General features: G+C 31.6%; 2 protein-coding genes across 3 annotated transcripts; both read left to right on the forward strand.

Moving 5' to 3' along the window:
- Positions 1-1660: 1660 nt before the first annotated feature.
- LOC105322918 (histone-lysine N-methyltransferase set-17) lies at positions 1661-5657 on the forward strand. 2 transcript variants are annotated; one of them, XM_034443567.2, is made up of 8 exons: positions 1662-1843; positions 1925-2113; positions 3248-3288; positions 3383-3437; positions 3581-3648; positions 3796-3990; positions 4517-4754; positions 5108-5657. In XM_034443567.2, the coding sequence occupies exons 1-8, from the start codon at positions 1807-1809 to the stop codon at positions 5395-5397; spliced, it is 1113 nt and encodes a 370-aa protein (XP_034299458.2). In that variant the 5' UTR covers positions 1662-1806; the 3' UTR covers positions 5398-5657. The 2 variants fall into 2 exon arrangements, with proteins under 2 accessions (XP_065931769.1, XP_034299458.2); XM_066075697.1 differs by lacking the exon at positions 3796-3990 and having other exon boundaries at positions 1661-1843.
- A 2560-nt stretch (positions 5658-8217) lies between these two features.
- On the forward strand, positions 8218-12336 carry LOC105322929 (histone-lysine N-methyltransferase PRDM9). The gene is made up of 8 exons (XM_066075698.1): positions 8218-8336; positions 8422-8610; positions 9037-9080; positions 10075-10132; positions 10269-10336; positions 10447-10638; positions 11239-11479; positions 11639-12336. Exons 1-8 carry the CDS (start codon positions 8300-8302, stop codon positions 11848-11850), a joined length of 1041 nt encoding a protein of 346 aa, XP_065931770.1. The 5' UTR covers positions 8218-8299; the 3' UTR covers positions 11851-12336.
- Positions 12337-13884: the final 1548 nt, after the last annotated feature.

Below are 13884 nucleotides of genomic sequence, written 5' to 3' on the forward strand. Positions count from 1 at the left end.
CTTTATATAATGATATTGTTGCTAATTAATAACATTTCAGAGAACCCCCCCCCCCTCCTCTATAATTCACAAAAATTGTTCTTAATACGTCAACTAGGTCAGTGATAAGCAAAAAGACATAAATGAATCACTTATTTTGGTTGGTTTTAAATACCGAAAAGGAGCAAATAACAATGAAATTTAATTAAGGGTCTTGGACAGCAAGAACAAAATTGAATATTAATTTTCGTTAAATTGAGCTTCTGAGTACACGCACATATATAAACATTGGGTTATTAGTATTTCATAAATAAGTTGAAGAACCCGTGCTAGTTGGTCATGGTAGTTATCTGAAACAAAATCTACTTTTACAATCCAAATGAACCTAATTACATGTAGAAATAGTTTTAGTTTCACCTCTCTCTCTCTCTCTCTCTCTCTCTCTCATTCCATCAGAAATCTACATATTAACATGGATTAAATTGATTAGATTATCATTCTGGTTGAAAAATGCGTCACAGAGATGAAACGTCAATTCTTCATCATTGAAAAGGTCTCTAAGACTTTCTCAGTCTGACATAATTGTGTGCATTCTGTCCTGTCCACGAGGATTTTACACACAGTGTAACTTTATTTTCCTAATTCACAGGAGTAAAACTCCGGCATAATTTTTCAATGTTTTGATTATCTAAATAAACTTCTATAATTCATAAAGAGAATACTCTAAAATACTTAGCTAACAATTTTGATGAGTTCATGCGCGCATCTAGAAGGGCTTTTTGGGAGTTGATTTTAATCAACTCTCCTATGCACTTGCTCGGGCAAAGCGAAAGTAAAACAGTGTTTGGACCTAAGCACAATTCAATACCGCTGACAACACTTAGTTCTTGAAAATAATCGATAAATTCGCTATGTATTCTGAAGCATTGTTTTTCAAGAAAACTTATTTATTAATACCATGAAAATAGTAAGATTTTAAATTGTACAAACAGTTTAGATTTTTTTTAAAGTCGTATGTATTCCTACGCCAGAGTTCGATGTAGTCTCGTTCAACCAGACGTTTGGCTGCCTCCGTTAATATCCGACAAAACAGAGTCTCTCTTGCTTGTCGGATATGAACGGAGACAGCCGAGCGTTTGGTTGAACAAGACAAGAGTTTAACCTTGCCTGGATCCATACCATTTCTCAGAAATATTTCGATTACTGATACTTCTTGCCATGCAAAATCACATATCGTTGATTTTGAATAAATGATAATCGATAAAATCAACTCCCGTCAGTACGTCAGTACTTTGATTTTAACTGCTGGTTCTCATATTGGGTTTCGTTCCATCAGCGCGAGCCCAATCGATTTCTTTTGGAAATAAAGAAAATACTTCAGTGGATATAAATATGTCAAGCTAAGAGGTTGAAATGAAACATTAGTTATAAAAAAAAACAAAAAGAGTTATTGATCTCGCAACAAATGGGTTATGTGCATTTAAAAGAATTACGTCAAAAGCGTATTATGTGCGTTCTTTAACATTATATTAATAAAAATTAAATGTTTCTTAGACAACGGAGAAATAAATAATTCTTCAATGTATGATTATCATTTTTGTTACCTTATGACTTCCATCAGTTATTGGCATTTCAATTAATCATCAATAACAATTTCGCAAACTATCGATTTTTTAAATGTTTCCTATATACATTAAAATTCCCAAGCACTAATTATTTGCCACCATACAGACTGAAACTGTTAAAGCCTCCATAATATCAATAAATCAATGTTTGTTGGGTTTTTACATTACTTTTAATGTGAAAATATTTTGGTAAAGAGGCAATATGGGAACTTTCTCTGAAAATTTAATCTTCATTGCTGGTAATATAATGCTGTTGTAAATTTTTGTCAGTCAGAATTGTTGCTGGTTAAATGATGATGCACAGTTTTAGTTTGTTTCAGTTTTAGTCAACTTTATAAGAAATACACTTAGTGAAGATGAATTTATACGACTTGGAATATGGTGCTTTTCTTTTCACCTGGAATATGAACCACGTCATACATCCGAGAAAATATGTTCAGAAAAAGGCGGTCAATTGATTATGTTGGATTCAGATAAGAAAATAGCAGTTGTTAGGAAATATATAAAAGGTAATTTTATGTAAATACAAAATATGTTTATAGGTCGGTATATATATGATAAACACACAAAAAAGGAAACGAATTCAAATTTCAAAAATATTGTGAAATCAGTTTAAGAAAAGTGTGTTTTTTTAATTTTTGTTAAAGATATCAGCATGTCTACATTTCCCTTCCATCAAAAAAGCGCTATTCTCACTCTGTCAGACATCAACAGTCACAAATATTTCGTGCATTGACAAAACAGGTATCCTTTGTGTGAGAATTGTTTTTGAATTCCAATCAGTTTGAAATCAAAAGTTTTTGAAACTTGTGTGTGCAAAGAAATCTTACGAATTTTGATACAGTCTTGATGTGGTCATAAATAAGAACATTCTACAAGTCCTCGTTTTGGAATTTTGCCAAATCAGAAGATGGCCATATTAAACATGTACATCATCTTTCTCTCCAATAACTTGTATTTTGTATTATGGTGCACATCATGGTCAGTGACTTCAATGAGAGACATTTTATTTCATTTCCCAAGCACCATATGACGGTGCCTAAAACAGGTATATACCAAGACATTCGATATCAGAAAAAAACCATCGGTTTGAATATGAAACAAGTATTTTCATTATACTTTCATGTTAAATACTGAAATCTGATTGGTTTAGACCCAGTTGATAATCCTTTCTATTACCCTCAGCGTTAGCAATACACTTAGCAACGGGTAACACAACGAAATATTACATGTGCGTACATTATGCGCGTAGGTTTGCCGTAGAATTCGCGTCATTTCTATGTAAATACAATAAATTATCTCTTAAATTAAAACATTCACTATAATAAAATAAATAGTGCCTGTTTTGGAAGGTAACAGTTGAAATTGACACCCCTCGATAAACATTGTCAACCTTCGCTTCGCGTCGGTTGACAATCGTTTTCTCGGGGTGTCAATTTCACTTGTTACCCTCCCAAATAGGCACTATTTATATGATACTGCATAGAGGATGTGAATGTCAAAGTAAGTTTACTGCTCAGTAAAAAAAACCCCTTTAACTTAATAACCAATCAAATTTAACCTTTGATCGAAAAGAAATTGCTTTTTATAATGACTTCTTTATCCATTACGTAGTACTTTACTCATGATGTTTCTTTTGATAGCTAGAGGATTCACATCAGAGCTGAATCTACAAAAAAGACAGGTACAAACGCAATATCATCATTGTAGTTATGGTTTTCTGTTATGTTGATTTATTACTTATTCAAGACTACAGTTTATCTTGGGTTGATTTGTAGATTTTACTGAATTCATATCACAGAATTCAAGACACGGTTAACTATGGAGAAAGGTGTTAGTATATCTGATAATTTCTTTATCCCCCACCTCTGTCTAATAAAATAATTCAATCAAAGTGTTTTATCATTGGTAAACTAGATTAAGAGTGTACAATAATATATAAGGTAAAATTAATGCGTTGAATTTTATTTTTGCAGTTTGTCGTATGTACAAGAATTATAGAATGGCAAAACCAAGCAAAGTTACTTATATCCCAAACAAAAAGGTATTACTCTGTAAGAGTAAACATGATAAAAATGTTGTTTTTTATTTATAGAATATGGAGAATACCTACTTTCATAAAATAAGCAGTATTGTTTTATAATTATATTGTATAACTAGAAATATGTCTTTACTTAACAATCATTCATAGCTCCGGGTAAATTTTCTTGAAAATCAACGAGCAAACTTGACAACGCCAACTGGTTTTGTCGTTGAACCTTCCTCTATTACTGGTGCGGGATTGGGAGCCTGGGCAAAGAAAAGGGTCCGCATGTATACAGTTATAGGGGAATATGAAGGAGAAGAACATAGGAATGAAGAATTCATTTCACATTATCAATGGACCGTACGTGTCATTCAGAGGCTGGGTGGTCGTGGCCATTATAAGACAATATAAATCTCCTTAAAAAGAAGAGCTCTGTATAAAAATATAGGAAAACATTCCAACTTTACAGTTAAAATTTAAGGATTTTTTATTCACGAAAAAAAAACAGTTTACAGCTTGAAAAATCATTCTTTTTTAATTTAAGGTAGATCTGTTGTTACTTTTGTTGAGCACCCAGCCTCCTAAAATAAAATTTAATCAGATATACTTAAACCATATACGAACCAATGATCAGTAGTATAACTGATTGAAATAGCAAGTAAGTGTTGCAGGTCTTTCGAATTAGCTATTCATATTTTCAAATACTGCATTATTTTACGGTTTAGTTGAGACGGTTATCTTATTTGTTAAGGCATTTGAGCTTCGAAAAATTTAAGAGAGGGTATGTAAAGAATAATGAATTACCAATCTTGGCCTGAAATTAAAATTGCATTTTGAAAGATTTTTCGTGCAAAGAAAAGTATCATTGTTGTTTTTAAACATTTAGATCCCTGAGATTGAGCAGGCCATGAGCTATTACATAGACGCAGCTTCTCCCGCCAAAAGTAACTGGCTCCGGTACGTCAACTGCGCCAGAAATGTGCATGAAGAAAATTTGAAGCCAATTATTTGTGACGGTTTAGTATTTTACATGACGTCAAAGGACGTAGAACCAGACACAGAGCTGCTGGTTTGGTATGGTACAGAGTATGGAAAACATCTCGGAATCACGCGCATGCATCCTAGTAAGTATGGTCGGTTATTTTCAAATATCTCTTTTTTTTATAAGGATTTTAAGGTAGATTATGCCACACTCACAACTATAATCAGTTATGATTTGATGGTCATTATACATGTACGTATATTCATTACGGCACTATACACTAAGGAGAAAAAAAAACTGCGTTCTTGGCTATATTTTGTAGAGGGTTTTTAATGCGACAATGATAAACAAAAATGCACTGTAGCCCATCTTTTACGTTTGGAAAGTAAAGTGTTCAACAATTTTTTCATGAATTTCTAATAGAATTATGTAATATGTGCTATGCCGTGTGCATGTATATCAAATGTTATTTGTAAATTTTATAATATTTCATAGGCGATGAATTAGATTTGAAGTCCACTTTCTATATCCGGGTATATTACTCACCTCAAGCTCCAGACTCGACGTTGTATTCCTTCAACAGTCATATTTCAAACAGACCGAACAGCTCGGAGACAAACAATGGAATGTTGAATAAAACATACTTTGGGATGCTGGATTCCTACCGTGGTGGAATGTGGAAATTGGTTCTTGAGAAAAATTATTCTTATTTTAGTGACGATGGGCTTCATTTTCCATTTATCTGCGAATATAACCAAAACATATGTCTCAATTCTCATAATTAGGAAACATTATTATTGTACATAGTGTTTTGTTTTGAATTATTTATGATTGTAAAACATATATATCAATGTACCTAATGTGAACAAATCTAGTATCAAATTTCTCCTCTCTCTTCTCTCTCTCTCGTAGTTTTCTTTGTTTCTTTTTTTCTTTATATTTGTGAAGATAGTAAATACAAACTGGCAATAAAGAGGTTAATTTTATTTGGAATTATTTTTTGGCCATTTGAATACAGCGTCCTGGAAAAAGCGTTTACGCTATTATATCGAGGGTTTTTTCACATTTAACACTTCACCAAAGATGAGGACAAAAATGTGAAAAATGTCTAGCATTTAGAAGGCTACATGGTCAACAAATTAAACATTCGATCCGCCATTAATTTTAATTTATGATTTGTTTCGCTTGAAACTATTAAGTAAGTTTTCTAAATTATTATTCATATCAGTAATTATCATTAAAATGATTGCAATGGTTGGTGATTAAATAGAATCTTTAAAAATTGTCATTTATATTATTTTAGAGTCTAAAGATTTAAAATTCCTCTACAAAGATGGGATACTTGCTGGAAAACAAAATGAAGTAATAAAATTATTCTTTACGGAAGCGTATTAGGGCCACTCTATGTACAGATTTTTTTTTTAAATTCCAACTTTAAAGTTGGAATTTCCAACTTTAATCTTGGAATTTCCAACTTTAATCTTGGAATTTCCAACTATAAAGTTAGAATTTCCAACTTCCAACTTTAATCTTGGAATTTCCAACTTAAATCTTGGAATTTCCAACTTTTATCTTGGAATTTCCAACTTTAAAGTTGATTTTTCCAACTTTAAATTTTGAATTCCAACTTAAATCCTGGAATTTCCAACTTTAATCTTGGAATTTTCAACTTTAAAGTTGATTTTTCCAACTTTAAAGTTGGAAGTTCCAACTTTTATCTTGGAATTTCCAACTTTAATCTTGGAATTTCCAACTTTCATGTTGATTTTTCCAACTTTAAAGTTGCAAATTCCAACTCAAATCTTGGAATTTCCAACTTTAATCTTGGAATTTCCAACTTTAATCTTGGAATTTCCAACTTTAATCTTGGAATTCAATTCAACATATATATTCATTGTTCAAGATTATCATACTACCGTATATGTATGTGTTAACTGAAAATTATTTGTTGAAAATTGCAGAATAGATTATTTTTTATATATAATCACTTTCCTAAATGTTTTTCACTACTATGCTTCATAATGCTTAATCCTTTTAATTCTTTTATTTATTGAGGTTTTTTTTAAAATTTATTTTATATGTATATGATACAATCAAGCAACCTTTTATACACATATATATATATATTGATTATGACATAGTTATTGTTTTCATGGAATTCAAAAAATAAAATTGAAATTATAAAAATGACATGTTCTATTATTTCCAGTGAGTTCGAGTTGTTGTATTATTATATTGGGTTCTTCTTGAAAGCGAATGAGCTCCCCCATTCTTTTTATGAGCAAAGCCTAATTCACACTGAACAAAAAATCATAGTATATATCTATCTATCTATATATATAAATATAATAAAAATCAACTTTAAAGTTGATTTTTACAACTTTAAAGCTGGAAATTCCAAGATTAAAGTTGGAAAATTCAAGAATAAAGTTGGAAATTCCAACTTTTAAGTTGGAAGTTTACAGAAAAAAAAAATACAAAGTGGCACTAATACGCTTCCGTAATTCTTGCAATGCATCATTTGAAAATATTGAACACTTTTTAAAACTGCTACCGAAAGGTACCTAGATGTTCGATAACATGAATTGATTGTACAGAAAACAAAGACAGAACACAAAGGTGAAGTATGTACATTCTTTCTTTGTATAGAGTAAATATTTGAGTTTGAAGTGAACTAAGACACTTGCTCAGAGTAATAATTATCCTAATGTGTGAGTTCCGTGGCTGAGTAAACTCTACAATAATCGTTATTAAGACGTGTAAATATGATTTAAAAGTTTAAAGTAAATATATATTCAAAAGTTTTCTCTCGATACAATAAACAACCATACACGAAAGTGCTTTAGTAAAATCCTCTTTGAATGTTTCTGTTTCTTTTGATTTTGGTGAATATTTTTAAGTCTACAAAAATAATTACAATAATTAGCAATACTTGTACTGGCACATACACTTTCAAAGGCTGACTGGTCCTGACTATTTTAGACCAGATTAATCTTCTTGAGACGAGCTTTGTACTAAGTTTCAAGGCCATGTTCAAATTTAAAATTAAAATATAGGGAATTGTTCTATACCAAATAAAAGTTTATACCTTAAAAAATATATTTAAAAATATCTAAACTTATCTGATAAGTTGTTTGTCACCCAGTTTTCTTAAAACATCTCATTAACAAACTGATGGTTCAATTTGCATATTTATCTTCATTGCAACATGAAAGAAAGCCTACAAACATTTATTACACATGAATTGACTAGATTTCGTTTTCCTTCTATCTAAGTGTAAATTAAGCTTACTGCCCTCGAAATACCGATGCAATTGTGTGGTAAATGAAAGTAATCCCAGCGAATGTAGTAATTTACAAAACCTGGTACAAAATTAACTGAGAGCGTTAATTTAAATTTGATAATGGAAAAGGACAAATAAGCTTTGAAAATCGAAACATAAATTGAGCTCTGTCACTCACTGAAAATGTTTTGAATACTTAATCTGAGGCAAAATTTTAAAATTTGTAGATCAATATGAGTCTTTTTTTATTCTATTCCACATTTGCTACCAAAAACACAATAGAGCCTTCTGGACACAAAGTAAATTATTTGCGAGGAAACATTTAAGAAGGAATCAATAGAGGGTAAAGGAATCAATTTACAAGACATACTGTAACAACTGGTACCTAATGGACACCTTTCAAGATGATCAACAAATTTTGTTTTTTCGTTTTCATTTTAGGTAAATATTATGATGGATAGAAAGCTTGTTTTAATGTTATTAAAATTGTCAACTGCATATAAGTGTATTTTATCTAATTTTACAGTTTTACCATTTTCTGTCAAAAGTGAAAAGTGCAAAGTAGGCTATGATAGTGCGGCAGAATGGTGTTTTATGCTTCAACTGCAAGGAAAATCTGCGCTCGGGGCAGCAGAGATTTGTAATAAAACTGGTGGCAGAATAGCCTTACTGGACAGCTATAAAAAGATAGAGATTCTTCGGACCTATATTAACGGTAAAGTATTAAATTCTTTAATGCTTATTTATTAGTTTGTTTGTTTGGGTTTTAGTTTTGTTTTGGGTGGGGTTTTTTTATTATTTTGTTTTTCATTTTCATTAGTTTTGAGGGCGGGTAGATTGTTTGTTTTTTATTGAATATAATAAGCTAACGATTTTTACTAAGAGTTTTGAGTTATATTCGTGTAATAATTCAATGGACGTTTATACATCACTAGTGATTAAAGGGGAAATCCCTGAATTTAGTTTGACTTTGATTCAAGTATAAATTATATGTATAATGTTTAAGTTTTAAAAATTATAATTCATAAATGATATTTAGTGAAATTTATTAAAATGTACTCGTAAATTTTAATTCCTGACAGTTTAATCAATGTGCTTTAACTCTTCAACGTAAATTTTTAACTCTTATCTCTGTATTTAGAGAAAAAAGAATTTTTACTGGCTTCGTCGATTAAAACCCAGGAGGTACGTACTAAATCGTTTCTATGTGTAGCACGAGCGAGTATTAACATTGAGTAATTTGAATGATTTTTAAGATAACCCACTCCTGAATGTTGTTGAATCATGAATTTTTTGAGAAGTGTATCATTGAAATATTTAGACAAAACATAGTTAAAAAATACAAATAAAATGGGGGGGGGGGGGGGGGGGGTCAGTATTCATCCCTCAGAATTATGGCCCGTTTAATTTGACCTTTTGCACTTAAAACGGAATGGAATTTCAGCCTGATTAGGATTAGTTGTCAGTATTTTTGATTAGGCAAACTTATTTCTTCAAATATCGTTTTCAATTATGCACAATGGTCACACTGAATAGATATATCATAAAATATATCATAAACTTTTTTGTGATCTTTTTGCAATATCTTTAATAGTTACAATTTGAATATCAAGAATTTTATAAGATATATACAGTTTGCCAAGATATGTATTCAGTATCATTTTGACATAATAAAACATGGGGGTCAGTGATGTCAAATTTTAGGTATAGGGCTTCAAACGTAAAATTCTAGAAAAATTTCCTAAAAAAATTCAGATATTTAATATAAATTTGCGTGATTTTATGCCAAACGTATATCACTCTCTCAAGATTTAATTTTGTACATGTCACACAGAACCTATAGAATATGTTACAAACCCATCAAATGTTTAAAATGTTGATAATGAATAAATTTATAAAGAAAGGAAAAGTATTTTGAACATCTATAAAATTGCTTATTTCTGTCATTTTTGTCTAAAAAACCTTCCACACGAAAAAATAGTTCCCCAGAAAATGTGTTTGTTTCTTTCATTCAAATAGATTTTCTTTATGAATGCTATGTAATTATAAGCTATTAATCTTTCTGTGAATATTAAATAAATGAAATCATTTTCATTTTAAATATAATGATCATCTGCGTAATGAAATCAAAACGTGAGGAGTGAGATACCGTAATCAAAGTTTTTATCTATTTTTTCAGCAGGACTTAATGATGTCATACCGTAGAATAAGAGACATGAGTGATTATGCAGATAGATGTACGTATTTGTAATATTTGAAATCCCAACTTACATATACAAATGCTAGCATAATGTAATCCATCTAGCAATCTACCAATTCAAATGTATCATATTGTGAGTGTCACCCTGCATTTTTTTATTTATCTATTTGCAGATTGTAAGACTTACAAAAGGTTTAAGCTGTTCTGGTCAACAAGGAAGTTGTATATACCAAACAGGGAGGTTTGTAAGAATAAATCGTATCATTAAATGAACAATGCCTATTTGCATCTTGAGTTTTGATTTGTTACTTCTGTTGAATCATTGTTTATTAGTAGTAAATTCCTGTATAGCTTCCTATCCAATTTGATGCAAACGAACGTGCAAATAGAACAACACCGGCTGGGTTCATCATTAAAACCTCGTCTATTCCTGGTGCGGGACTTGGGGCATGGACAACATCAAAAGTTCCCATGTTTACAGTTCTGGGGGAGTATGAAGGAGAGGAGCACAAGCACGAGGGGGATACGTCGTACTCCTGGATTGTAAGTTGGCTGGGGCATTGACTCCTGGTTAGTGTGGATAATTTTCATCAAAATATAGTTGTCTTAGTTTTGTTTTTTGATTGCACGTTTGCATAACTGATTTTAGAAATTCAAACTGAAAAGTACACGTATGTGCATATGCACACGTAAGCACATTTACATCATTTTACAATTTGATATTAAAGTGTTGATCTTAGATATCTCTTTTTTTCTTTCAATTCCACTTTTTTTATCCTGAACGAAATGTAAGTTTTCACTTGAAGATATAACTAAATGATGATGGTTTTATATATGAACACCCACAATAGTACAGGAGCATCGCCGCTTTACCACTTCGTATTTATCATGAGCACTATATATATATATATATATATATATATATATATATATATATATATATATATATATATATATATATATATATATATATATATATAGCTAGTAGCTTCCTGCAGGAATGTCGTAATTTTAAAATGAAAGTTTGTATTTTGTGATATTCTATTTCGTAAGTATATGCTAATTGGTAATTTAAATTAACGTTGAGTATATGACGACCAGAATTCAGTGATTTATTGGTGTTATTTGTCTCATACTAAACAGGTATTTGAGGATGACGAAGAGGAACAAATGCACTTTATTGACGCGTCTTCTCTCGCCAAAAGTAACTGGCTACGTTACGTCAATTGTGCTAGAAATGTGCATGAAGAAAATGTAAAGCCAATAATATGTGATGGGTTAGTATTTTACATGGCGACCAAAGATGTCGGGCCCAACACAGAACTATTGACTTGGTATGGAGAAAACGATGGACGGTCGCTTGGAATCACTCGCAGACACCCAGGTACATGTATTATAGGACAATACGTTTATAGCTGTATATAACCTGAACAACAAAAGAAAACTCTTTTATTTAAGTTGACAGTTGCATTTCTAAGAAACGTAGATTTTTCCTCTTAAAAAATAAAATTTATGATCCCCCGCCTTCTTTTTCTCATTGTAGCTCGTGATTTGGAACTCCGATCAACCAATTATGTGCGAGTAAAATACAAAAATCCATGTAACCCGGATAATCACTTTGTCCTCTTCGATCCGTTTAACAAGAAAGGGCGGCATATTCAACGAGAGTATGACTACTCTTATTACACTGGTACAGCGGGACTTCTTCTACCGTTTGTGTGTGAACATAGCCCTGTAGATACCGGTATACACTGATTAATGTAGCTCTGTATGCAATGTCTTGTATTTTGTGCCTTTGAATATCCAATTGAATGGTGTTGAATTAGAAATAAGTTACTAAAGAAAAATAGTCATCATCAAAAAAATCGACTTTAAATGATGACGTCGCCGGGCGTCACGGAACACTGAGAAGTGATAACAGTATGCATTCAACTTGGGAAACACAGAATTGTACGATTATGCAAAAATTATGTCAACAGTTATTTTAAGACTGTTTTATATTACAAATAATCGAATTAATAACATGATATGCATTAGACGATTCCGGCTGCATTATGCATATGACCTTTTTCTAACCTTGACCTTAGAATAAATTAAATAACTATTAATTAGTTGTTGTGAGTGCTTGTTTTGGATTTTTTTTCACGATCATTAACATACAAATTATTCGCCGATCATCAAATCAATACATTGTATGACGCCATACACAAAAACAAGCCAATCTTTGCAAAATTCAGCCAAATTAACCACTATCCGTGGTACATCTCCCATCAAATCTAGGCGGTCAATTTTGCATTAGTTGCAATGGTAATCAGTTAAACATACAACCATAAGTAAACTACAATTAATTGCATCAATACTCAACAACTTCAAAACATTTGGCCATGACAAAGCTTATTGTTTCATATTTGAAAAAAAAATCTCTGTCGATGGATGACATGTATTGCAACAATGCATTCTTCAATGAAGTTACATTTAGTTCATATCCCAAATCAAACAAATGTATACAATCTGTGTACTTGAAATATCAAGATTCTTAACCACAAATGTAGCAAGAGCTGAACTTATTCTAGTTCTCCAATTTTCTCTATCTTTTTTCGAAAAACATAAAAACCAATTTCTACGTGGCAAGATGTGACCATTAATTAATTGTCGTTGGAAACAGGTTTGTTACGATAGACACAGTCAACTTCATGTACTTTTGTAGACCCCTCAGTGTATTATGAGGGTTGCCAATATCATTGCAACCACAATGTATTACTAAAAGTGTTGGGTGTCTTTTATTCTGCTTTAGCATTTCGTTGATTGTCTTTTGGTTGTTGACTGAGACCAAATCATACCCCTAATTCCATACCAAAATATTTTTTTGTTAGTCCCAAGTTGTCATTGGTTTTTTGTTACGCATATTTCTGAGCCCATTGAATTATAAATGATCACCCGATCATGATATACAATATGATGTTGAATAGCTGATGCAAGTTCTTTCGTTAAGTTAACAACATTTTTTTCTTTTAATGCAATGGGTACATGAGCCCCAGATGATGATACTATACTATAGAAATGTTCGGGGTTTTTGATGTCAAACAAACAATCTGTACCTATATTGGTGCTAAATCCTGCTACCAAAGGCTCGACTGTATTCTAGTTAATGTTGACTGATCCGATATGGTACTTGCCCTTTCTAGATCAGATAAACAGATGGTTGGACCCCAGGATCTGGCAGACTTTTGGCTTGTTTTATAACTTCTACCTGAAGTCTCGGTAGATGCGACTGAGGAAGGACCGCTGGAGAATGATATCACAACGTTTGCCACCCGTGTAGACGCCCGGGAGACTACAACAGCTCCCCTTGTCGAAGGTCTGGCATAAGGGCTCTTGGACTTAGACGTCCTTTTGTTTGCTCTCAACACCTCATGATATAAGAAGTTTGAGAAAGAATTACATGTAGTAGGCTACTTTGTAATTATACTATTTTGTTTACTAAATTAATAATGCTTAAATATACAACAAATAGTTATATTTTTATTCAATTTCATGTATTCATAATTTACCTCTTTAATCTTGGATGTTTTGGATATTTTTTTTGGAGACGAATTCATACCACCTATCAACTTTGGGCTATTAAGTGGGAAAAGGAAGAAGCAACTGCCCGGTCATAAAGATGTAATAAATAAGAGTTATGGATCTTGCAACAATGACAGAACACACAATTGTGCTTCAGATAACCTTTGTTTATCCAGAGATGCTAAACCCTATTATTCGCACATTTGTGTTTAAATGCAATGGGGT

The sequence above is a fragment of the Magallana gigas genome, chromosome 2 (assembly GCF_963853765.1).
Source record: "Magallana gigas chromosome 2, xbMagGiga1.1, whole genome shotgun sequence".
Taxonomy (NCBI): domain Eukaryota; kingdom Metazoa; phylum Mollusca; class Bivalvia; order Ostreida; family Ostreidae; genus Magallana; species Magallana gigas.